Source organism: Gadus macrocephalus, chromosome 5, assembly GCF_031168955.1.
Source record: "Gadus macrocephalus chromosome 5, ASM3116895v1".
Taxonomy (NCBI): Eukaryota; Metazoa; Chordata; class Actinopteri; order Gadiformes; family Gadidae; genus Gadus; species Gadus macrocephalus.
In genome coordinates this window covers 876018-902093 of record NC_082386.1, presented here as the reverse complement: position 1 = coordinate 902093, position 26076 = coordinate 876018, and the positions used below count along the sequence as shown (strand labels likewise).

The 26076-nt window shown below is 45.8% G+C and overlaps 1 protein-coding gene across 5 annotated transcripts in view; it reads left to right on the top strand.

Moving 5' to 3' along the window:
* Positions 1-1225: 1225 nt before the first annotated feature.
* ccdc88c (coiled-coil domain containing 88C) overlaps positions 1226-26076 on the top strand; it is a 77258-nt gene continuing 52407 nt past the window's right edge. For 3 of the 5 annotated variants that reach the window (XM_060051771.1, XM_060051770.1, XM_060051769.1), the window contains exons 1-9: positions 1229-3105; positions 5052-5110; positions 5253-5336; positions 13089-13232; positions 13929-14161; positions 14637-14718; positions 20335-20493; positions 24478-24624; positions 25862-26006. In XM_060051771.1, coding sequence (XP_059907754.1) covers positions 3060-3105; positions 5052-5110; positions 5253-5336; positions 13089-13232; positions 13929-14161; positions 14637-14718; positions 20335-20493; positions 24478-24624; positions 25862-26006 — 1099 coding nt within the window. In that variant the 5' untranslated portion in view covers positions 1229-3059. Of the gene's footprint in view, positions 3106-5051; positions 5111-5252; positions 5337-13088; positions 13233-13928; positions 14162-14636; positions 14719-20334; positions 20494-24477; positions 24625-25861; positions 26007-26076 lie in introns of all 5 variants that reach the window. The other 2 variants (XM_060051773.1, XM_060051772.1) reach the window with 1 other exon arrangement.

Below are 26076 nucleotides of genomic sequence, written 5' to 3'. Positions count from 1 at the left end.
TCAATAATAACAACCAATTGTTATAATGCAAAACTTGCCTATACATGTTATCTAGTAGGGGTGTAAGGGTACACAAAAGTCAAGGTTCGGTACATACCTCGGTTTTGAAGTCACGGTACGGTACAGGATGGTACGGTTCATAGTTAAGAGGAAAATAAAAAAAAACAGCTTGTTTGTCAACAACGGAGAATGGCCGTAGATCAGCAGCAATGAAAACACCAATAACTTGGTTATGGCATTTGCATTTCTGAATTACCACACAGGGGTTGTTGCTGGGTTTGCACAGCTTGTTCTTTTTTTTTTCCACGGCAACGGTGATAGTAACACCTTGATGCTTTTTCAAATGCGTGTGCATGTTAAAGTGCTGTACGTAGACACGGAGAGCCTGTCGGAGACCCTCTCCGTAGCTTACGTGCGCATCCAATATTTTTTAACTATCCGTCGACGCCATGGACCAATTGGTCGACGCAACGGAGACGGCAAGGGCTTTGATTGGTCCTCGTAACAAAATCATGTCCGGAATCACTTCTCCGGTTTGACTTTGCACCTTAATTACTTTGTACATTGTTTACTTTGCACCTTAAGGACCAATAAAACACCAAATAAGATTTGAAAAGCTTTGGAAGTTTATTTACAACACTGCTTACATGGTTTGTAGTCAACATATAAGATAGATCGGGCGGCGAATTGCATTGCGTATCCGACATCCCGTCGGAGAGCTGCTGAGGGGTCGCGGTAGTTACGGAGTCGGATTACGGAGTCGGACAGGTATACTTTGGCTAAACGGTCCGGGGGGAACTCCGACTATAGTTTTAAATTCTGCATCCCAAAACAAGCCTTTACATTTGCCATATTAATGCTATGTACGCCACATTTACGCACCACGGTCGTAACGGTTCGGTACAAATACGTGTATTGTTACACCCCTAGTATGTAGAGGTGATGGAGGGGATAGATTGAAACAACCCAAATGTGCAGGTTATGCAAGAAATCTGCTTTTTCAGTTAACAAACCATAATAGACTTTAATAAAAAAAAAATCGTGCATTTTCGACCAATGGATGCAAGTGGTTCAGTATTGATTGTGCCGGTTATCCTCTGGAAAATTCAACTGCTTATTGGCTGGCTGTTGCTATTCCAGAATAAATCCAAAGCATTGGCAAAGAACACCTGCTGGAGAACAGCACCAGGCTTAGTTACGCCCAGTTGGTGCAACCGGCCCCGGAGAAGATCCCACTCTGTCCTTTTTCGGACATTTGATCCATGATTCCAATTCACGGTTCTGGGCTGGTTACATATCTTGTGAGTGTGCGTAATCCACGATAACGTAAACCTGGCTTGAACTAGCCTGAGCAAGGCGCAGCTGAACTACGTTAATGGAATGGCTTTAGCCTCAAGTGGAACTTGGCGTTAGTTTTAACCGGGCTTAATCAATTTAGCGCCTCTTTCGTTAGCGGCTTAGATGGAATACCCCTCATGTCATTTCTCCACCGCTCCATTGTTCCGACCTCTTGGTAATTTGAGGACTCTTTCGGCTGGACTCCTCCAGCTGCTCCACCGCCGGAGGAGTCCGCAAACGACCGAGAGGTAAGAACAATGTAGCGTCGGCGAAATCACATGGACCCGAAGTGAACTGACGGCTCTCTACTGAATGCCGCCGCCTGTGTTTGTTGTTGCTGGGACGTAGAGGTTAACCGGAAGTGGCTCTATCACCACTTGTTGAAAGGGCTACAGCGCCACCTAGAGTAGGGGATTCAGCCATGCTCCGGCCATTATCCAATCTCTTAAAGGTCATGCACGTTCGGTTAATTGACACGGTCCGTTCGGGTAGCAAAATCGGTATAAGGCTTAATCCGATCTAGCTGTCTCATGTAAACGCATTAACGAGTGTTAATGTTGACTCCTCCAAGTGAAATGGAAAATATATGATTCAGGCTTTATCATAATGTTACAGTCTGCAAAATCCAAGAACCTGTCTAGTCTTCAGCATTCCAACATTTTAATGTTTATATGTTCTGCTGTACTTTCCATTCTCTGCCTTATTTTTAATTCAAAAGGTATTATATTACCTGTTCTTTGTTGGAGCAGAACAGTATTGCAGTACTCCAATATCTTTTTTTTCCAACTCCCATCTCTTGAAAGACATCTGTGAGCCGGCTTCCATGTTTAATTTACACTGCGTGTGTGCGTGTGTGTGTGTGAGAGAGTGCTTGGTCACCAAAGGAGACTAGTGATCAGGTTCCCTGTTGGTGTAACAGTATCTGAAGCTCTCCACAACACACCTGTGCTCGTTGTCCCTCACCTGAGTAGAAAGAAAAGCGTGTGTTTGTGTGCATGCATTATCTATTCGATTTTTAAACATAAAGCTTTGCGTCGACATGGTGAGCAAAGGGTTTTAATCACGTAATCGGGTCATTTTGCCAACCGTACCCTTTCTACAGGAAGATGTATTTTTGTAAGTATTCAAATGCTGTGTTAAATTGTGGATCTTTTGTGCTGAAGACAACAATTTAGAGATATCTCTGAGGTGTGTGGTTGCTTGCATTTTATTCCAGTATAGTTGACTTGGTTTACTTATAGGTTTGATTTTGTGCAAAGATTCCTTCCTTATGGTCCAGCGATGACGCATACAGACATGCATACTCACAAGTGTAGCATGTTGCACTTGTTCTTCTGGCCCAGATTATCTCTTTTCAAATAGAACACCCAAGAATTGATCAAAACTGTGTGTGTGTGTGTGTGTGTGTGTGTGTGTGTGTGTGTGTGTGTGTGTGTGTGTGTGTGTGTGTGTGTGTGTGTGTGTGTGTGTGTGTGTGTGTGTCACACACACACTCTGCTGACCACATATGTTTCCTGTTGGCTAGCAGCCAACACACAGGCCCTCATAACCTGGTCCAGAGTCAGCTGACTGAGTCACTTCCCATTGGAGGTCAATGAATCCCTTTACCTACAGCTACACTCTGCTTCCTTCTCTATTTGAACAATCATAGATTACTGTTAAATCCCTTGTTTGTCTTTTCCCCTCCTGTGCCTTAGGAGACTTTACGGCAGTTAATAGTCATGACGCTTCCAGATGTCCTCTGTATTGCCAAGGACCCGCTGTCAGGTAACGCAGAGACACACACTCTCACACTGTCAGGTAACACAGGAAACACACACTCTCACACTGTCAGGTAACACGGAGACACACACTCTAACACTGTCAGGTAAACACAGAGACACACACTCTAACACTGTCAGGTACCACACTCTCACTCTAATGCCGCTTTTCCACTGCATGGTACCTGCTCGACACGACTCGACTCGACTCAGCTCGCATTTTTTGCGTTTCCACCGCGAAAACATGGTATCTGGTACCTGAAGTGGCTGCTTTTTCTAGTACCGCCTCGCTCTAGGTTCCAAGCGAGCTGAGCCGATGCTAAAAGGTGACGTCGGCAGACGGCCGGCCACTGATTGGCCAGAGAGTGTGACGAAGTCACGAGAGCGACATGGCAACCATGCTGGTAACAGCCATAGCAGCGCCGCAGCCAACATATTCCACTTCTTCAACTTCTTCAACATGCCAGCTAATAATACGAACACGAATACCATCGCATCGATGTCCTCCATTGTTGTTGTGTGGGTTCTGTCCATGTGTGGGTTGCGTAGGTGTTGTTTGCGTCGCGTACAAAAATACGTCACGGCCCTTTCGCGCAGCCAACCCCGCCCACCTCCAGGAGGTACTATTTGCGGTGGAAAAGGACCCGTGCTGCTACCGTGTCGAGTCGTGTCGTGTCGAGTCGTGTCGAGTCGAGCTACATGTGCGGTGGAAAAGCGGCATAACACTCAGGTAACGCAGAGACACTCACTCTCACACTGTCAGGTAACACAGAGACACACTGTCAGGTACCACACACTCTCAATCTCACACTGTCAGCTAACACAGAGACACACACTCTCACACTGTCAGGTAACACAGAGACACACCCTAACACTGTCAGGTTACATTCACACTCTCACACTGTCAGGTAACAAGTACACTCTCAAAATGTCAGGTAACACGCACTCTCACACTGTCGGGTAACGCACACACTCACACTCTCAAGACTGTCAGGTAACGCGCACACTCACACGCAGACACACATAGACGCACGCAGGCATGAACAGAGGAACACACTTTTTTAAACAGTTGTTACAAAGCACTTTGGGCAAATACAATCCAATGATTCTCAAGGCAATAAAGCAAATTACAAAATGATCAAGAAAAACACCTGCCTGAAGTATGTCCTTAACTATTTCAACTGGGCTCAGTCTCACACACTTATTTATTCACACACACTCAGTCATCTAATGTACTTTCATAGGCCTATACATTTCTGGAGAGTATGTATTCAAGTACAATAGCCTGCGCTGTTCGGAGTTATTTTTAGCAATTGTTGCTCATGTGTTTACTACATATGATGGTTTAAGGTCTGCGACCTTTGGATCATGACCATGTAGAAAAACGGATATACATAGATAGTCTAACCTCATGTCAATGAAGTGAGATGTCATGAAATTCTGCGTGTTATTGAATGAATTGAAACTCTATCGGCTTAGAGGTAGGAGGCTGCCCTTGATGAAATAACGGGGGTTGATGTAGAGAGTTTAATCTTAAGGGTTTAAAGTGGCTGCAGATCGATCAGAGAGCCCACGAGTGCAAGTCCTTGATAATAAACCACCATAAGAAACGCCCCGTCTCTCAGTTCTTCACCCACCTATGTGGAAGCCATGATAATGGTGTGTGGACACATGGGATGAAAAGGCAAAATGAATTACCCAAGTGTTCAAAAGGGGGCTCACACAGAGCCAGGCACAGTTAACCAGATGAGGTTCTTACCCAGTGCTAGTGCTAGCAATCTAACTTTCATTATATAAAACTCAATATTTTTCTTGCATACATTGTTGAATAAAAAGACATAACGAGATGAAAAAGTAAAATTGCATAGGTTTTCATAATGGCTATATATTCCACTTGTTTCAAAGATGTAACGTAGTTTGTAACGTAGTTTGTAACCTGTTGTTGTCCTTTAGCCAAGAGCATGGAGGAGATGAAGAGAATGCTACTGCTTATTCTGGGATGTGCTGTCCAGGTAACACACACACACACAGAAAAGAAGGGATTGCCTCTGAGATGAGTGTTCCTCAGTTGTTGATGTACCGTGCATTGATATTATCCATGTTCAGAAGTGTGTTTGTGCGTGTGTGTGTGTGTGTGTGTGTGTGTGTGTTCAGTGCGAGCGCAAGGAGGAGATGATTGAGAAGATAAAGCTGTTGGACATCCAGACCCAGGCTGCTATCGTCTCTCACATCCAAGAGGTCGGTGGGTGTGTGTGTGTTGCGTGCATGTGGTCCATATTTTTTTGGTTTCATACATTTACTCAAACTATAATATCAAGTCAACCAAACATTCACATGCAACGTCAGTCACAGTCCCAGACACGACAGTTATGCAATTGGCGGTTAATTGACGGACAATTCGCTGGGTGATGGGTGCTAGCCTGGCTGTACCCAGACCAAGCTCCATCGTAGAGTGCACGTTGGTCTGGGGAGGCGGCTGTCATTTCCTTCAGCACGAGAGGCGTGATCAACGGGCCTAGTTCCAACGACTCTGTACGCAATTGGCTGCTTGCCGTCGATTCCCTTTCGTCATTGCGTTAAAGTAGCCAATAGCGCGCCAAGGGGTTAGCCAGCTTGATGGTTGGCTCCTGCAAAAAACGTATAGGAAGCAGAAAGAAATGTATTGCTCTTGTCCAGACCCTGCTGAAGGGGGAATTCAAATCGCAGGCAGAATGGGCTGCGGGCACCCAGTCTAGTCCATCGCCATAGAAACTGTGACAAATGCAGTGAGTAAGAATCGTATCACGACGTTCCGACCTGTTATTGGAAAATGCTGAACGACATCATTATGAAAATCCTGTACAAAATAACATTGTCCCCTTTATTTCCCATAGGGGACACCCCAGAGTGGTTTATACCCCTAATACCAAAGTTGCCAATAATGGTTAGATATTAGTTGACTTCATCAATGATATTATTTCATCAAATAAATGATTTATTTATTTAACGAGCTGCAATAAAACATTTCTTCTTTGTTGCATTGAGTAAATTGTTTTTGCCTTGTCAAGAATAAATCTGGACGCTAGTAAGTGTGGTTGCTACCTTAAGCACATCTACTTTTTTCCTTAAGTTTTCTTTATTCCGTTTGACTGTTTTTTGTGCAGTTAACTGCTCCTGCATACTTTCAGCTACAGAAACCATAAAACTATCAAAACGTACAGCTCTTTAACGACATGATGGCTATCTCTCTTGTGTTTTTCGGCATTTTTTTTTTACAATGCAAGTTGATGGCTTACATTGACTTATATTGTAAATGTCTTGCATTGACTTACCTTCTCTGACACTTAAACTACTTCAGACATCGTAACTTAGTCAATTTTCAACGTTAACCTTCGTTCAAACCATTTAACAAATCAACACACTTGTATCTTCAATAATCTGAAACCGAATTTCGATTGCCCTTTATACTTTTTTCAGAATCACATTTTAAGTTCCATATCGGCTTCGTTTTCAGTTGCTCATTGATTTACGCTGATGTTAGAGCGCGGAGGCAGTGCTGCCAGATTGGGTGTTTTTTTCCGCCGAACTGGACTACTTATTACGACAAAAAATGCCGTAATAAGTAGAAAATGCAGTGAGTGCTGTAGTTAGTACAAAGTGAGGTTGAAAATATTTTTTACTAAAGCTGCATACATTAAGACATAAAGAAACGTTAAATGGCTTAAATCAAGTGAAGGGATTTGAACAAAAGTTCAAAAGTCTAAATGGAGTAAACAATATAACCATGCACACCAGAAAAAGCTAATAGTTGGAAACAATAAAGTTAACGCAGAATGAAAAGCATTGCTAAAGATGCAGAAATATAAAATGAATTGAACTGAAGAATCTGAAACGTCGTGCGTGTGTGTGTGTGTGTGTGTGTGTGTGTGTGTGTGTGTGTGTGTGTGTGTGTGTGTGTGTGTGTGTGTGTGTGTGTGTGTGTGTGTGTGTGTGTGTGTGTGTGTGTGTGTGTGGCAGTCTAGGCCATGTGCATAGGCTGGTGGTCAGTGGACTTAACATCAGTGGACTAAGTAAAAGAAGGGCCAGACAGCTAGCTAAGTACTGCTCAATATCAACTGTTATAGGGAGCATGTTCATCTGGAAAAGGAGATGTTTCCTGTACCCTTAATGATGCATTCCCATAACAGGATGTTTGTTGGTCAAATAGTTGTTGGATAATTCATCACATTTGGTTCCTAAAATGATTAACTTGTAATGTGGAATCAAATAAAGTACATAAAATGTGTGTGTGTGTGTGTGTAAGAGAATAGCGAGCCTGTGCGTGATTTAAAGTAGCTCAATAGAGTGGGGAAAAACCAACCAATCTGGCAACACTGCCTGAACGTCCTCCAAAAGTAGCCCAATCTGGCTGGAAAAACTGCCCAATCTGGCAGCACTGCTGAACGTCATCACTCTCCAGCGTCAACGTAAATCAATGAGACCAACTGAAAACGAAGCAGTATGAAACTAAAACCTTGATTCTGAAAAAAGTTAAAATTATATCGAAATTCCGATATAGTGTCGATTTGTTAAATGGTTTGAACGAAGATAAACGGTTGAATATTGATTTAGTTACGTTACTTCTACATTTGAAGTACCACTCCCATTGACTCCCATGTTAAAAAAAAAGATAATATTTTAAAATTAGGATATCTTAAAAAGTATAAATTATTAAAAAAATCTGAAAAGAAGTGAGCGATTCCAAGCTATTCTGAATATTTAAAAATTTGAATGGAGTCTCTAGGTGAAAAATTTAGAAAGGAGAGATAGGCAGAACCGTTGCCAGACCTGAGCCTTAAGGGGGGCATATGAAATGCATAGGGGGGCACAATTATTATTAGCCTACAGTACGTATATTTTGAATAATACTATACTCTATTCACGCAGCACATAATCATCACATTAAACATAACCAACAGCAATATGACCCCCCCAATACATTACATAGAAGCAATGCTATGAATATATATCCATAAAACACCGGACTATACAACATATTGGGTGTAAAAGAAGTTAACAGAGGGATATGCATTGCCATTAGACACAGAAAAACACACACACACCAACACACAAACACAAACACACACACACGGTAGTTTGAGTGGAGTCAGCGCTGTCCTCCCTCCCTCCCTCCTGTCAGTACAGCGGGAGGCAGCGTTTCTCCGAGCTGAACCTCCTCATTAACATATCCTTCCACTCTTAAAGTTGTGAGTCAGGTCCTTTTCAACGTCTGTGCAGCATACTACGCCGATGCTCTGTGAAGACGTTTTTCAGCGAAGAAAATTAGTTTTCACACATTGCTGTGCAAGCTCCTAAAGTTAGGGCAAGGGTGTAGGCTGTGAGAACAGTCGGCATAGCCTGGAGTGCACAGTTGAATGTGCTATGGATGTTTGCTATTGTCAATTTTCCGTCTTCGGGGGGAATCGGGGTGTAAGTTATTTTCTTAACCAGAAACTCACGAGCCACAGTATATTCAGATTCAGCCACATCAGCTCCAGCTAATAGCAGGAGAGGGGTTACCTTTGATGGGTCCCGGAAATTAGACCAACTGTAAATCCGCGGTGGTTCTTGTTAATTGTGCGTCTTCTCTTGCTTGGACCGGGGTCCGACGCCGCCACAGCCATCGGTGGCTGTGTCTGGAGGAGTGCAGAGATCCCACAGTGCAGAAATCTCGTTTTCTGTGCGCAGTGTCTTCACGCAGTCAGAAGCGCTGTTCACAAGTGTCACCGCAGTGAACAAGTCCATATCTTCGGCTTGTAGTAGTCTGTTAGGCAGCTCAAAAAGTGACAACAGTTTCTTAACAAGGTGCGCAATGAAAAGAAAACTGTGCAGCGTAATGGCACGAAGCAGCCCTGTAGCCTTGACGCGAACCTCGGCTCCAAGGCCTCATGTGTGTTCCACCTCGGTCAGTAATGTGAATATGTCGTGAAAACTCTTCCCCACAACTTTGCCCAGTGCCCAGTCCATCTCTGGTCCAGACGTTTCAGGGTCTCGCCTTTGCACAGAACAGCCATGGTTGGCTTCCTGATGAAGTTGTACAGCATGTTGCATAGTCTGAAAAAATCCTCGACAGCTGCTTCACTGGACATTGCATGAATCACAACCAGATGAAGTTGGTGATTAAAGCAATGAATATATGGTATGTTATAGGGATGGGCATAATTAATCGATGCTCGATAATTGATCGTTAAGAAATGCGTCAATCAATTTATATTGTTATCGATTAAAAGGACGTTGTGTTGCATACTGTGAGTCTTGAAGCATTTAATTGAATATAACCCTGCCGACTGGTGGAAAGTGAATGGAAGAAGGTTCCCCAGGCTGTCAAAGTTAGCGCGACAATACCTCTGCATCCCCGCAACTTCGGTCCCGTCAGAGCGGGTGTTTTCTGCTGCTGGACTGACAGTTACAAGGCTGCGTTCGCATCTGACCCCCGAGCATGTTAACATGCTTATATTCCTAAACAAAAATATGTAGGCTGGAGTTACTGTATGCTATGGACGACAGTCACCACCGTATGTGAGTCGCTCTTTTCTTTCTTAATGTGTTGACTCTCGCTCCGCTTGGTGCCTCTTGGAGTCGTTACATTTTGCCAAAACTGTGATATTTTAGCAACAAGTCCAGCCTTATATATGTTCAATAAGGTATTGCTTTTAGATAGACTAGTGCAATTGTTTGTAAATGGGTGGCTCATCTTTTTGTTGCGAGCCTTTTCCGCGCGCCGGCTGCAGGCATTATATGTCGGCCTTTCCCCCCCCTTTTTTTTCATAACAGTTATACAGTTTAATGCCCACTTTTAGCCTACTGCCTTTGTTTGATTATTGTTGTCCGATAAGTTCGCTACTTATTGTAATTGGAATAGGCTACAGATTTAGTCTTGTTGAATCGTTTCCAAACCTTTAAGAGCGCCTGTAGGCGCATTGTTCGGACTTTACGAGCGCCGCATAGGCCTATAACCTATAACGCCTCGTTTCCACATACGTACATTCTCGTATGCGATTCAACCGTCTCCGACCGAAAGTCCATTCATTCCTATGTGATTCTCCGTAATGTCCGTTTTTCCTCCGAGACTCCTCCCCTCCGTAAAATTTCTGTCCGGTATGTCCGTAATATACGTTCAAAAAATTGAACTTTCGCCGTCGTTTTAAGGAGATACCGTATGAAAGTTTTTATGTTTTTCACAAAACTTGTAGGCTAAGTACCTGGCAGGCCAAACTCCTCGGCGATCTCTTTCCAAGCCTGGTTGGTTTGTTTTTATCTCTGCATATGTCGATCCTCATGTTCCAAAGTACCGGTCTCCTATCCGCTTATCCGGGGTCGGGTCGCGGGGGGAGCAGCTCAAGCAGGGGGCTCCAGACTTCCCTTTCCCGGGCCACATTGACCAACTCTGACGGGGGGATCCCGAGGCGTTCCTAGGCCAGTGTTGAGATATAATCTCTCCACCTAGTCCTGGTTCTTCCCCGAGGTCTCCAGGGAGACGCCAGCCACCCTTCTGAGAAAACTCATCTCGGCCGCTTGTACCCGCGATCTCGTCCTTTCGGTCATCACCCAGCCCTCATGACCATAGGTGAGGATGGGAACGAAGATCGACCGGTAGATCGAGAGCTTTGCACGCGACTCAGCTCTCTTTTCGTTACAACGGTGCGGTAAAGCGAACGCAATACCGCCCCCGCTGCTCCGATTCTCCGGCCAATCTCACGCTCCATAGTACCCTCACTCGCGAACAAGACCCCGAGGCACTTGAACTCCTTCATCTTTTGTCCGTAAATAAAGTAATGCCCGTACGTAAAACACTAGCGACTCCTTCCGTAAATTTACGGAAGCACGGATACGAAAAACATACGTATGTGGAAACGAGGCGTAATGCCTGTATTTATTATTTTAAAACTGTTAAACAGTTGTAGGTCTTCAAGTTAACTGTATTGTATTAATTTTGGCCCATACATTATTGTTGGAATAAAGATTTCATTGATAAAAACATTAGAAAAAAAACATAGAAAAAAGTTAATGATTAATCGATAATTGATCGATAACTCTAGCGATGCTCGATCAAGAAAATTTCTTCAAATGCCCATCCCTAGTATGTTATGATCCAGCTTGTTTTGGAGCAATTTCTGCAAACCATGCCTGCCAGACATGACTGATGCGCCATCATAAACCTGACTCAGAATTTTGTCCGTGCTGAGTCCGGCGCTGGTGAGCTCATCAAGGATGACTCCTGTCAGAGCCTCTGCATCACTTTTCTCAGATGTGGCCGTTACCAAGAGGCGTTCAAACACGCCATAGTTTTCGTCAACAAAGTGCACAACTACAGATATATTTTCTTCGCCCTAAGGATCCCGTGTGCCATCCACTTTAATTGAATACCAGCTATCGTCGACTTGTCGCACTATCTCATCTGTCACAAGTTTGCTCATCATTTCAATAATCTCGTTTTGTATTTGTAGGCTGGTATAGCGTGCATTCTGTGGGATTGTTTTTGTTATCCGTGTCAGATCCTTCTGGATCTTTGCGCATTGTGTACTCGAAGAGAGACAAGAACAGCCCCATGGAACTATTTTCATCTAGCACACTGGCAAAACCAGCATTATCTCAACGTACCGGCAATTGACTCACCACTAAATACTCCAGCATATCAATTACAGCTGACATGTAATATCCGTTGCGCGCCAGTTGCTCTGAATTTAAGAGAGTTTAAATCTCTTTCCCTGTCTCTACGTTTTTCTGAATATCTCCAAATTGCTTCACATGCTAAATGTTCTTTTGAAGCTGCATGCTTTTTAAGCCCTTGCCTGTTTCAATTGCATGTTTCCAATCCTTAAATCCCTTAATGGAGAAGGTTGCATCCGATGATACAGATTTGAATTTCCTGCAGGCATAGCAAAATGCGGCGTCCTTTTCCACCGAGTACTCAAGCCAGTCCCTGTTTAAATACCAGCTAGAGGAAAATTATCGTTTTTTTGATTGGATATTTCTTCAACACAACCTGTTTGGGTTTGTCAGTGCCGAGGTCACTCACACCCACTAATCCGACAGGCAGTTGTGGCCCAAATACTGCCCCAGTCGCGGTTGCACCTGACCGGGTGCTGGTAGCCTCTGCACTGTGGCCACTGCAGGTCCTGCCAGGCCCAGGATCGGGCTCCACGACGGAGCTACTAGCAACGGGCTCAGGCTCAGATTGTCGTCCAGGGTCTACTCCAACGATAACATCAGGAGACGTCGGTGTTGTATCCGATTTGGCAGAGGAGACTGTTGTTGGGCTTTTCAACCACATACGAATATCCATGATGATGAACTAGAAATTAATGTAAGCTAGCGAAAAGTCATCCAGCTTCACTTTTCAAAAATGCGCGGTAACTGTTAGCGGCTACATTGACGTAGTTACATAGTCCTACGTAGCCTACATCAGCAGATTTAATAGTCCGCCAAAGACGTTGACGTCGCTTAGCAACCGAAGACGCTGGGGTTGACAAGTTACCGGACTACTTGCGGAGTGGTACAAAAAGACGCCATTAGAGGCAAAATATCCTTTGTTACCTTGACAGCGGTCAATTATACTTGGCAACGGTGAATTATCAAATATAATTCACCGCCAGAAGTTATGAAGAGCCCATGCAAGTGAACGGAGCGTTAATAATATAAATAACAATATAAAATATATATATATATATTTTCTTTGAGATCTGTGCCTCAAGTGGGGGGCACAGCATTGTGGGGGGCGGGCCCGGCCCCCTATGGCCCGCCCATAGAGAGACGGGCCTGGAGATAGGTCCCAAAGTTTGTAGAGAATAATAATGAAAGAACGAATAAAACTTATGAAGAACATTAGTTGAGCGCTGCATGCAGCACTCGCCTAATAAAACTGCAGATTTATATCTGACAAAAAAAACCAGCATATAATAGTATATTTCTGTTATGTAATTGTGACTATGTTTCAGAATGTGTGTTTGTGGGGATGCTTGTGTATCACAGGTGACCCATAACCAGCTGAATGTTCTGGACTTGTCCTGGCTGGAAGAAGGGGCAGAGTTGACCCCGGATGACCTCGATCCTCTCTCCCGCAACATGGCTGTTTCGCTACGGCAACTGATTGAGCAACGGGAGAAGGCTAACGAGGTACTAAGTAGGGATGGCCACAGCGATTCAAACAATTGATTATTCCAAATGACGTGGGTATTCGACTTTAGCTGTAGCAGTAGGTGGGCTTATGTGTTATGCTAACTGGAAATGTTTTAGACCTACTGTATTTCTGTCTTACACATTATATATTTTTATTGATGTTCTGTTATATGCGCATCATGCGTAATGCGAGGCGGGCGCTGCAAGGGGAGTTCTGTTGATATCCAAGCCCACCAGTACTTATACTTTTTGCTGTTATGCTTCAGTTACTTGAATCTATTCAGTTTGTGCCTTAAAATTACTTTAATCAAATTTTAGTTTGTGCCTTAAGTATGCAATACTGTTCATTCATATTTTTGTCTAAAATTATAATTTTTCTGATTTCGATTCAGCATACTGATTTCGAGTATTTATTTCCTCCTAAAATGCTCAATAAATTGAACAAATTGTATTTGATTTCCTTATTTATTTGACTAATAGATAATAATAAATTTGTTTAGTGAAGGCCAGATCACAGAAGAACTTCAGGCTACATTATGAGTCTGCTACACTGTATTATTTCTCGAAGTTTTTTTAATCCAATATTGATATGCCTTCAAATGCCCATCCCTAGTACTGAGTACATGAGAGCACGCTCAAACATGCCTGTGACTTGAGTGAGTTTCTTAATTATCTTTTGTTTTGTGTTTCCAGGTCATTCTGGACCTGACTCAGGAGCGGGACTTCCTGAGTAGCCAGCAGCCCCGGGACGGGTACAGGTCTTTGGGTGTGCACAGCCCAGAACAGAGGCTTCACTCTGGTGGGCTGGTGGGGGCCAATGGGGGCCCAGTGATGTCGGGCCCCGAGCACACCAAAGAAGAGAAGCACCATCTTTCAGTGGAGTTAGCCGACAACAAGGCTAAGCTGCGCAGATTCAGGCAGGAGCTGTGAGTGTTTCGAGTTCTTCATGGCTAGAACCTGCTCTCTGGAGTCTGTATAACAGACACATCCTGGATGGATGACAACTAGTAAAAAAGCAAAGCGAAATCCCTCACTTTCCATTTGGCTCTTCCTGGGGCTGTGGAAAAAGTCCATTGTTATTCCAGAAGCCTTTTTTTCTGTATTGAACTAAGGCGCTCGAGGCTATCTGTAAGGACCACCGGGACGTGGCTCTAAACCTGCAGCAGTGTTAGTGTTGGTCTTTAATCAGCTGATCATTACCACCTGTTAACTGCTAACTAAACATTATCATGGCTCACTATGCATTTTGCATTGACAGATTTGACCTGTGTGTGTGTGTGTGTGTGTGTGTGTGTGTGTGTGTGTGTGTGTGTGTGTGTGTGTGTGTGTGTGTGTGTGTGTGTGTGTGTGTGTGTGTGTGTGTGTGTGTGTGTGTGTGTGTGTGTGTGTGTGCGTTGACAGTGAGGAGAAGACGGAGCAGCTGATGGACTCCAAACACGAGGCAGAGCGTCTGAACCAGGAGCTCCAGAGACTGAGACAGGAGGTCAGGAGTGTGTGTGTGGGGGAGGGGGGGGGGGGCATAGGCTTTTTGAACAGCTTCGGCATGGGAATGCACAAAGAGAAAAATACACAATTTCTTTGCTATTGAAGGAAGGTTGCAGAGGCAAAGAGTGGGTCTATACACTGGTTATGTGTCGGTCCATAAAGATAAATTATCGATTTCATTGTTATTTTTCTGAAGGCAATAAAATATTAGCTGTTGATAGAAAATACAGCATGTTTTTCTCAATATTTTTTTTTATAGGCCAACAATAATACAATAATGAAAAAAATGTATGTAGCGCCTGTCAGGATACCTGAGGTCGCTTCACAAGAGTGGGAGGTAGGGTGTGTCTGTAGGTGAGTGAGTGAGAGAGCAAATGCGCAAGGCGCTGGGTGGGGTTGTGAGTTAGAGGCCCTAGGCCTCGGAGAGAAGGTGTGCTTTCGTGTACTTTTTGAAAGTCTCCTTGGAAGGGGCACAGCGGATGTGGGGGGGAGCTGGTTCCACAGATGGGGGCGGACACGCAAAAGGCCTTATCCCCAAAGGTCTTGAGTCTAGATCGGGGATTACCAGCTGGTTCTTGTCAGAGGACCTGAGGGACCGCAGGGGGGTGTAGGGGTGGAGGAGGTCAGAGAGGTAACGGGGGGCCAGAGCATGGAGGGACTTGTATGTGAGGAGTAGAATTTTTAATTTAATGCGGAACTTGACTGGTAGCCAGTAGAGCTGCATCAGGGTAGGGGTGATGTACAAGACAGTTAACGTATAGGCCTACAACTGTTATGTATGTAACAGTTTTTAAATAATTATAGGCCTTATAGGCTATAGGCCTATGCAGTTCTTGTAAAGCCAAACAATGCGCTCTTAATCACGGGAAACCATTCAAAAACACAAAATATGTATAACATATTATATTATGTTTCTATTTCTTCTGTAATAAAGATTTGGTCTTTTTCAATTGTTTCCCGTGTTTGCGAGTGCATTGTTCGACTTTTACAAGCACCAAATAGGCCTATAGCATATAACAGAGATGGGTATCATACCGGACCTGGCCCGCATAGTGCTTTGTAATTTGGAGGAAAATTTGGAGGTCTTTATCTGACCTGCGGCCCTTCTATTAAAATCACGTCAACCGATGTCGCTGTGTTTGTCTCCCTGAAGTCCAGATTGAACCGCGACATGAAGGAGAAAGAGATTGTTTCCGGTGCGGACCCCCTGACACCCGCAGGCCCCCAGGGCTGAGCGGCCCCCAGGGCTGAGCGGCCCCCAGGCTGAGCTCCTCCCGATCCGGGAGTCCACAAACGGCAACAATCCCTTTGTTCTCCATGTCGCGGTTCAGGTTGATGTTGAAGTGGAAGAACCAGAGACGTCGGAGAACCCATCGCAGTCGTTACGATTCATAATATTCGGAGTCGTGATATCCTCATCCTCATCGTCATCCGCTTATCCGGGGTCGGGTCGCGGGGGGAGCAGCTCAAGCAGGGGGCCCCAGACTTCCCTTTCCCGGGCCACATTGACCAGCTCTGACGGGGGGATCCCGAGGCGTTCCCAGGCCAGTGTTGAGATATAATCTCTCCACCTAGTCCTGGGTCTTCCCCGAGGTCTCCTCCCCACTGGACGTGCCTGAAACACCTCCCAAGGAAGGCGCCCAGTGGGCATCCTTACCAGATGCCCGAACCACCTCAGCTGACTCCTTTCTAAGTAAAGGAGCAGCGGCTCTAATCCGAGTTCCTCACGGATGGCTGAGCTTCTCACCCTATCCCTAAGGGAGACGCCAGCCACCCTTCTGAGAAAACTCATCTCGGCCGCTTGTACCCGCGATCTCGTCCTTTCGGTCATCACCCAGCCCTCATGACCATAGGTGAGGATAGGAACGAAGATCGACCGGTAGATCGAGAGCTTTGCCTTGCGGCTCAGCTCTCTTTTCGTTACAACGGTGCGGTAAAGCGAACGCAATACCGCCCCCGCTGCTCCGATTCTCCGGCCAATCTCACGCTCCATAGTACCCTCACTCGCGAACAAGACCCAGAGGTACTTGAACTCCTTCACTTGGGCTAAGGACTCATTTCCTACCCGGAGTAAGCAATCCACCGGTTTCCTGCTAAGAGTCATGGCCTCAGATTTAGCGGTGCTGATCCTCCTCCCAGCCGCTTCACACTCGGCCGCCAGCCGATCCAGTGAGTGCTGAAGGTCACAGGCCGATGATCCAATGAGGACCACATCATCTGCAAAAAGCAGTGACGAGATCCTCAGACCACCGAACTGCAACCCCTCCCCACCACGACTACGCCTCGATATCCTGTCCATGTATATCACAAACAGGATTGGTGACAAGGCGCAGCCCTGGCGGAGACCAGCACCCACTGAGAACGAAACTGACTGGCTGCCGAGAACACGAACACAGCTCTCGCTTTGGGAGTACAAAGATTGGATGGCCCTGAGGATAGACCCCCTTACCCCATACTCCCGCAGCACCTCCCACAGTTTCTCCCGGGGGACCCGGTCATACACCTTCTCCAGATCCACAAAACACATATAGACCGGATGGGCATACTCCCAGGCCCCCTCCAGGATCCTTGCGAGAGTGAAGAGCTGGTCCGTAGTTCCACGTCCGGGGCGAAAACCGCATTGTTCCTCTTCAATCTGAGGTTCGACGATCGGCCGAACCCTCCTTTCCAGCACCTTGGAGTAGACTTTACCAAGGAGGCTGAGAAGTGTGATACCCCGGTAATTGGCACACACTCTCTGGTCCCCCTTTTTGAACAGGGGAACCACCACCCCGGTTTGCCACTCCTTTGGCACTGTACCCGACTCCCACGCGATGTTGAATAGGCGTGTCAACCATGACAGCCCCTCAACACCCAGAGGCTTTAGCATTTCTGGCTGGATCTCATCAATCCCTGGGGCTTTGCCACTGCGGAGATGTTTGACTACCTCAGTGACCTCCACCAGGGAAATTGACGACGACACACCATCAACCTCGAGCTCTGCCTCCAACATAGAGGGCGTGTTATTCGGATTCAGGAGTTCCTCAAAGTGTTCCTTCCAACGTCCGACGACCTCCTCAGTTGAGGTCAACAGAGTCCCATCCTTACTGTACACAGCTTGGTTGGTTCCCCGTTTCCCCCTCCTGAGGTGCCGGATAGTCTTCCAGAAACAATTTGGTGCCGACCGAAAGTCCTTCTCCATGGCCTCTCCGAACTTCTCCCACACCCGCTGCTTAGCCTCCGACACGGCAGCCGCTGCAGCCCTTCGAGCCTGTCGGTACCCTGCAACCGAGTCAGGAGTCCTCCAGGATATCATATCCCGGAAGGCCTCCTTCTTCAGTCGGACGGCTTCCCTGACCACCGGTGTCCACCACGGTGTCCGAGGGTTACCGCCCCTTGAGGAGCCTAAGACCCTGAGGCCACAGCTAGCCACCGCAGCTTCAGCAATGGAGGCTTTGAACACCGCCCACTCCGGCTCAATGCCCCCAACCTCCACAGGAATGCCAGAAAAGCTCCGCCGGAGGTGTGAGTTGAAGATACCTAGGACGGGGGCCTCCTCCAGACGTTCCCAGTTCACCCGCACTACTCGTTTGGGCTTACCAGGTCTATCCGGAAATTTCCCCCATTCCCTGATCCAACTCACAACCAGATGGTGGTCGGTTGACAGTTCCGCCCCTCTCTTTACCCGAGTGTCCAAAACATGCGGCCTCAGATCAGATGACACGATCACGAAATCGATCATCGATCTTCGGCCTAGGGTACTCTGGTACCAGGTACACTTATGAGCACCCTTATGTTCGAACATGGTGTTTGTTATGGATAATCCATGACTAGCACAGAAGTCCAATAACAAACGACCGCTCGGGTTTAGATCAGGGAGGCCGTTCCTCCCCACCACGCCTCTCCAGGTGTCTCCATCGTTGCCCACGTGGGCGTTGAAGTCTCCCAGCAGAACTACGGAGTCCCCTACTGGAGCCCCATACAGGACTCCATTCAGGGTCTCCAAGAAGGCCGAGTAGTCTGAGCTGCTGTTTGGTGCGTACGCACAAACAACAGTCAGAGTTTTCCCCCGTACAACCCTTAGGCGCAGGGAGGCGACCCTCTCGTCTACCGGGGTAAACTCCAACACCGCGGCGCTCAGCCGGGGATTTATGAGTATCCCCACACCCGCCCGGCGCCTCACGCCCTCGGCAACTCCGGAGAAGAATAGAGTCCAACCCTTATCCAGGAGTACGGTACCAGAGCTGAGACTGTGCGTGGAGGTAAGCCCCACCAGATCTAACTGATAGCGCTCCACCTCCTTCACAAGCTCCGGTTCCTTTCCCCACAGCGAGGTGACGTTCCACGTCCCCAGAGCCAGCTTCTGCCGCCCGGGTCTGGTCCGTCGAGACCCCTGACCTTCGCTGCCACCCATGTGGCTGCGCACCCGACCCCAACGGGTCTTCCCACAGGTGGTGGGCCCATGGGTTGAAGAGAGGGGGGGTGCCACGTAGTTTGTTCGGGCTGTGCCCGACCGGGCTCCGTGGCAAACCCGGCCACCAGGCGCTCGCCATCGAGCCCTCCGTCTGGGCCTGGCTCCAGACGGGGGCCCCGGGCTTCCTCCGGGCCGGGTCACATCTCCTCTTTTTCCGTTATTCATTGGAGTTTTTTGAACCATTCTTAGTCTGGCCCCTCACCTGAGACCACTCTGCCATGAGAGACCCTACCAGGAGCACAAGGCTCCAGACAACACAGCTCTCAGGTTCACAGGGACACGCAAACCTCTCCACCACGATAAGGTGACGGTTCCAGGAGAGTCGTGATATTATATATTATATTATATTATATATTATATTATATAGATATCTATGTATTATATATCTTATATCATTTAGATCTAGAGCTCCAGGAAGCCCGCCGGATCTCCCAGAGAATATTTTATAGAACACGGCAAAAAGCTGTGTGCGCCTCTGGATGATATTATGAATTCTAAACAACTGTGTTGGTTTCTCTGACGTCTCTGGTACTTCCACAACAAGAAGAGACAGGCCATGGTTGAAATTGGCAGAACAGTAACATGGTTCTATTTCATAAAATATTTAAATTAAATATGTGAAAGAAATTAAAAATAAATAAATAATCACAACAAGGATACAATATTTGTCGATATCAAAAGTCGTGATACGATTTGGATTCAGGGTCCTACGATCGATATGAGAAGATATCATAGCCCATTTAACCCAACCTCGTTACATTCACATTAACTCACAAAAAACTACTTTTACTTCCAGATATTTAAAACAAAAACTATACATTTTTTAAACCAAAGAATAAAGTGCAACATTGCATTTAACAGAAAATGTTTGTCCTTTAGGAGTTTTTTCTTAAAAAACAACTGGTCAACATGCTCAGGAGACAAAACACTGCGTTCAGAACGGACAATGTCTCCTGCTGTGCTGAAAACACGTTCCGAAGGTACACGTGCAAGTGCAAGGAATACACGGCTAGGTTTTGGCATGGTTTGCCAGGAGGGAAAACTCAGTCTGATGTGTTTTCCACCACTACAACACATTACCTTCCAGGGGCAAAGGGCAGTCTCTTTATACGTGGCAATAAGCTCTGGCTCTATACAATGGTTATGTGTGGGTCCATACAGAACCAGTCTCTGTCCACGGAGGCGCGCTTCGTGCGGGCGTACCAGGATGAGATGGACTCTATGAAGGAGCGGGCGGCCCGCGTTGACCGGCTGGAGGCGGAGCTGACCCGCTGCAAGGAGAAACTCAACGACGTGCACTTCTACAAGAGCAGGGTGGAGGTAGGCTGGTCATTACTACAGAGAAGGGTGGAGGTAGGCTGGTCATTACTACAGAGCAGGGTGGAGGTAGGTACGGTGGTCATTACTACAGGGTGGAGGTAGGCTGGTCATTACTACAGAGCAGGGTGGAGGTATGTCTGTCACACCTCCAGGGTGGAGGTAGGCTGGTCATTACTACAGAGCAGGGTGGAGGTAGGTACGGTGGTCATTACTACAGGGTGGAGGTAGGCTGGTCATTACTACAGGGTGGAGGTACGATGGTCATTACTACAGAGCAGGGTGGAGGTAGGCTGGTCATTACTACAGAGCAGGGTGGAGGTAGGCTGGTCATTACTACAGGGTGGAGGTAGGCTGGTCATTACTACAGGGTGGAGGTAGGTACGGTGGTCATTACTACAGGGTGGAGGTAGGCTGGTTATTACTACACATGGTTCCCGCGGGTCCTTAAAAAGTCTTAAAAAGTCTTGATTTTTTTGGTGTAAAATTAAGGCCATAAATTGTCTTAAATTTACTGTAAATTTGCTCTAGGTATTAAATTTTGCAGAGGGTTTTTTAAGACTATGAGAAATTGTCGCGCACAACAAATCACTTAGTGCGTCTTTTAATTACGGCATTTTCAGGAGTTTTACGTTACGTTAACGTTGACATCAGTCATTGGGGGGCCGGTTGCATCTGCAGCCTGCAGCTGCGTAGGCTAACTTGCTGGCGCTACTTTTAGATAGTGACGGTTGACATCATTAGGCCAACTTGCGCTACTTTCAGGATGGGACAGTGCAAATTCAATGAGAAATGGTTTGAGGAAGATACATTTCGGGGGTGGTTGGAGAAGGCAGGTGACTACGAGGCAAGGTGTTGTTTATCCCGAAAGGCATTCATACTAGGGACCATGGGAGCAAAAGCTCTTGAGTCCCACATGAGGTCGCAGAAATATATCCGATACTCCGTGGCAGCTAGCGGGACTACAGCGATGCCCGTATTATTTGAAAGAAGTGGACTGAAAAGTTCAGCATCCGTGGCTAGTACTTCACATCAGACGGCGTTAACCGGCTTTGTGTCGCCACCAGAAACCCAGAAGGCGGAGGTATTGTAATCTCCACACGGTGAGCAGACATAATTCCTTCAAATCGAACGAGGACATTAGTAACGTCTTGGCTGCTATGTTCCCAGATTCTGAGTTTGCGAAGTCGTTCACCTGCGGTGAAAACAAAACGGCCTATCTAGCCAAATACGGGATCGCATCTTTCATAAAAAGAGAGCCGTCACGCAGCGTAAACGATAAACAGTACGTCCTCATGTTCGATGAGTGAACAAAACCACTAAAAGCAAACAGATGGATATCCATGTGAGGTACTGGCCCACGGACGACACCGACAGCCATGTCTTATCGCGGTACTATGGATCACAGTTCATGCTGGATCATTTTAATGTAAGTATTCCAAATAGTAAATTAATTGAATTGTGTGACGGACTTTTTCCCAAAAATCATATTCGACGTTTTTTTGTTTATTAATATTAATATTCGAATATTTATTAATAATATTATGACCATTAAATTCCTTCAGTAAGACCTGGATTGGGCTTCGCGGGTTTTTTTTTTACCGGCGTTGCTATGGTTACCGGTCCTGCGTGTTCCGACGGTTTATTAGGTATCTAATAAATCGCTGTCTAATCAATACTTCATTCAATGCCTCTTCCGTGGTCATTACAATATTATGAGTAGACTGCGTCGGGTTCTCCGACGCTCTCCCTCTTGGCCTGCCATAACTGGTTCGAATATTAAGGGCTGCCTAATATTTGTTTGAATTTTGATTTATTTTTTGATATTCGCATTATATTCGAATAAGGAAGTTCGGCTTCAAAGCGTGTGCGTGTGTGTGTGTGTGTGTGTGTGTGTGTGTGTGTTTGAGATCACTGTCAGCCGTGTTTACATGGACACATCTGATCCGCATAGTTGTGGAAGAACAGCTCAATCGGAATAGAAAAGGATCATATAATACGCCTCAATCGGAATACAATTATCTGTTCGTAATATAATTCTATTCGGCTACAGAAGAGGTGGTGTAGTCTGCTATAATCGACATGCATACACTTATTCCGATTAGTTTGGGGTTTAACTTAGGAAAGCTGCAGTAGTTCGCATTTGGTCCACTCCGCACTCCAAACTTGACCGCTGTCAAGGACGGTGGATTTATTGCCCGATTCATGTCTTTGTTATCACTCCGTAGTAGTTACAGTAGTCCGGTAACATATCAACCCCAGCGTGTCCGGTTGCTAAGCGACGGTCATGGGTGACTATGGGTGACACGGGAGGGTTAATGTGTTCGCGTATCGTCGTGTCCGCGCGCTTCCGAGATAACTTTGCAAGAGTACTACTACTGCTAGTACTACGGCTACGGTTGATGTGTATAAGTGACTCAATTATGCACACCTTTTCTATCAAATAATTTTTCTGACATTTTTTGGGTCTTAATTTATGTATGTGTTGGTCTTAAAAAGTCTTAAATTTGACTTTAAAAATGGTGCAAGAACCATGCTACAGAGCAGGGTGGAGGTAGGCTGGTCATTACTACAGGGTGGAGGTAGGCTGGTCATTACTACAGGGTGGAGGTAGGCTGGTCATTACTACAGGGTGGAGGTAGGCTGGTCATTACTACAGGGTGGGGGTACGTTGGTCACATCTCCAGGGTGGGGGTACGTTGGTCACATCTCCAGGGTGGGGGTACGTTGGTTACACCTCCAGGGTGGAGGTATGTCGGTCACACCTCCAGGGTGGGGGTACGTTGGTTACACCTCCGTCATACAACAGGGGACCTGCTCCAGGAAGGAAGCAGCTGCAGAAATCAACATTAAGTTCCCCTAACCAGCTAGCATTTAGAAACAGAATGGAACCAAGATGGCTACCTTGTGACTAAGACCCATGGCAGCCTGTTAAAGGCCAGCCTCAGTCAAACCCTGAAAATGAGATGGAGTGGAAAAGACCACCAAATCATAGCTCATTTATTTGCGTGGCTGGAAGAATCTAGATACCAGGTCTGAGAGGCTCCATATACACACAACATTTAACCAAGAATCTAGATACCAGGTCTGAGAGGCTCCATATAGATACAACATTTAACCAAGAATCTAGATACCAGGTCTGAGAGGCTCCATATACATGCAATATTAACCAAGGACTGAGTTACCAGGTCTGAGAGGCTCCATATACATACAACATTAACCAAGGACTGAGTTTCTATTCCCACACAAAGGCAAATTGTTCAATGTACTCATGACCTTGAAGAGCGTAGCAGACAGTATTTGATCATCTGTTAGTCCTGTACCTGAGGAATGAGTTACAGAGGAACTGCCACGCTCATAAACACTTTCTGTAAAAGTCTTTTTAAACTCTTTTTATGTGTTGCTGTTGCAGGTAAGGCTTCTTTTTCCACAACACTTGTATGAAGCAGTACTCCAATATTAGAAAAATGGCAAGCGTGGCAGTTTGCCCTTCAAAACTTATTGTCTTTTCATGGACTTTTGTTTGTTTTATGTTTTGTTTACAAAATTATATTAAAAAAATGCTTTTTATAGTATCGATTATCAAAGGGCTTCACGGAAACACAGTTAAGGTCCTATTATGCCCCTTTTCCACCGGCGGGTATGCTTCGGACCGAGCACGTCTCAGTCAAGTAATGAGGGTGTTGTATTAGCACAGCTCAGTTACGGCTCGCATTTCGACGGCAGACAGTACCGTTATGGTAGGGCAGGGTTTAAGCAGGATGGCGATAGCCGCAGCAGCTACGTAAGCATCGTGGCCTCATAGCAGCCTGACAACTGTGCTGCACCTTTGCATACTGAACCGACCCGCACCCTCCAGTGGAAATGCGCCATTTGACAAGTGGATCGAAGCAGCTCCCACTGGCAACTCAGTGATAAATGTGTGTGTTTTCTCACGTGTGTGTGTGTGTGCGTGTGCGTGTGTGTGTACGTACATATGTGCATTAGGAGCTTCGTGGGGACAACCTGACTCTGATGGAGACCAAGGTGTTGCTGGAGGACCAGCTGTCGGCCTCCAGGGGGCGATGTGAAAAACTCCATGCAGTAGAGAAGGACAACCTGCTGCTGCGGGCCAAGATCCATGACGTTGAAATGGTGAACCTCACTTTACATTCAGTTCACCATATTTATTGACCATGGGGAGGACGACTGAGCAGTGTGCTCAGTCTTCAGCAATGCCCTGCAAAACTCGACAAAGAACCAACAATATGATGACCATATGATCGTAATAAGCACAACATTCCAAATACAATAAGGAACCCCATGTATAACTAGACTTGTTGCCGCGTGTGCAATTTCTGACTAAAATGCATGTGGTTTGGCCAACTCATCGTGGAGCAATGTTCCGTGAGCATCGAGTTCAGTAGCAGTAGTTATTTTTTGGAGCAGTAGTCAACGGTGCGGGGTGAGTATACTTTGGATGGTTAAGACATTACGGCTTTAATCAAATCCTCTATGGAGAAAGTGAATGGGATATATATTTTTTGAATGCGAGTTATGGCCCCCCTTGTTGCTGAAGCGGTACTTTACTTTGAGGACTCCAAAATTTGACAACCAAGCGTTGTTCGCCTTCGGAATTGTTGAAATCAGTTTTCATATTCATTATACACACATTATATCCATTATAAAAAAAATAACTTGGTGAGCACCTGCAACAGTGGTAATTTGAAATTAATTAAAATTACTTAATTTACAGACGACGATAACTATAGTGCCACCTTTGGCCCAATCCGTCTAACTTTTCTACTCTGTTAATATTTAATCAGCCTCTACAGTTATTCACAGTTTCATAAAGGGTGACACAGCGTTTTAGGCTGTGTCGATCAAACGTGTCGGAAACATAATAAGCAGCATGGTTGCATCAAGTCCATAGTTAATTTATATGAAAACTGTTAATAATTAATAATTTGAAGCTAGGGCTCTGAAGTAAATGTTTTACGTTTTTTTAATTTGTTTTCACTGTATAGGCAAATCTATCTTGACGGACATTATAGTGACCAATCGCAAAAATGTTCATCGTGTCAATCCCGTATGTCCATGTTTGAAAAAACGCAACTCTTCAAATGATCGTAGTGATACAAAAATAAGGTGCCTCAGCGGTATCTAAACATTTGATGATGTATTTTGTTAATTTTCATCTGATTTCCAAAGTATGAGGGACCAGGATTTAGTGATACTGAAACCCAAGCGACAGTCTCTTTAAACCGCTCTGACCAAGACGTTTTGGAGCACTGTCTGAATTGTTGTGCTTCAGTTGTGGAAGTTGTAGAACAGATCTCAGAGGCTGATATGACCATAGCGCTTCCTCATTACTTTGTGTTTGTGTGTTGAGGAGCGGGACAGTGAGCGGCGCCGGCTGGAGGAGCTGGTGGAGGAAAACATGCTGTTGGAGATCGGACAGAAACAGAGCATGAATGAGTCGGCCCATCTGGGCTGGGAGCTGGAGCAACTGGCAAAGAACCACGACAACACTGAGAGTATGCCACCCACTTGTTCTCTTTCTGTTGAGTCACTCGGCGGCAATCAAGGGCCCGAAAGCTTTCATGA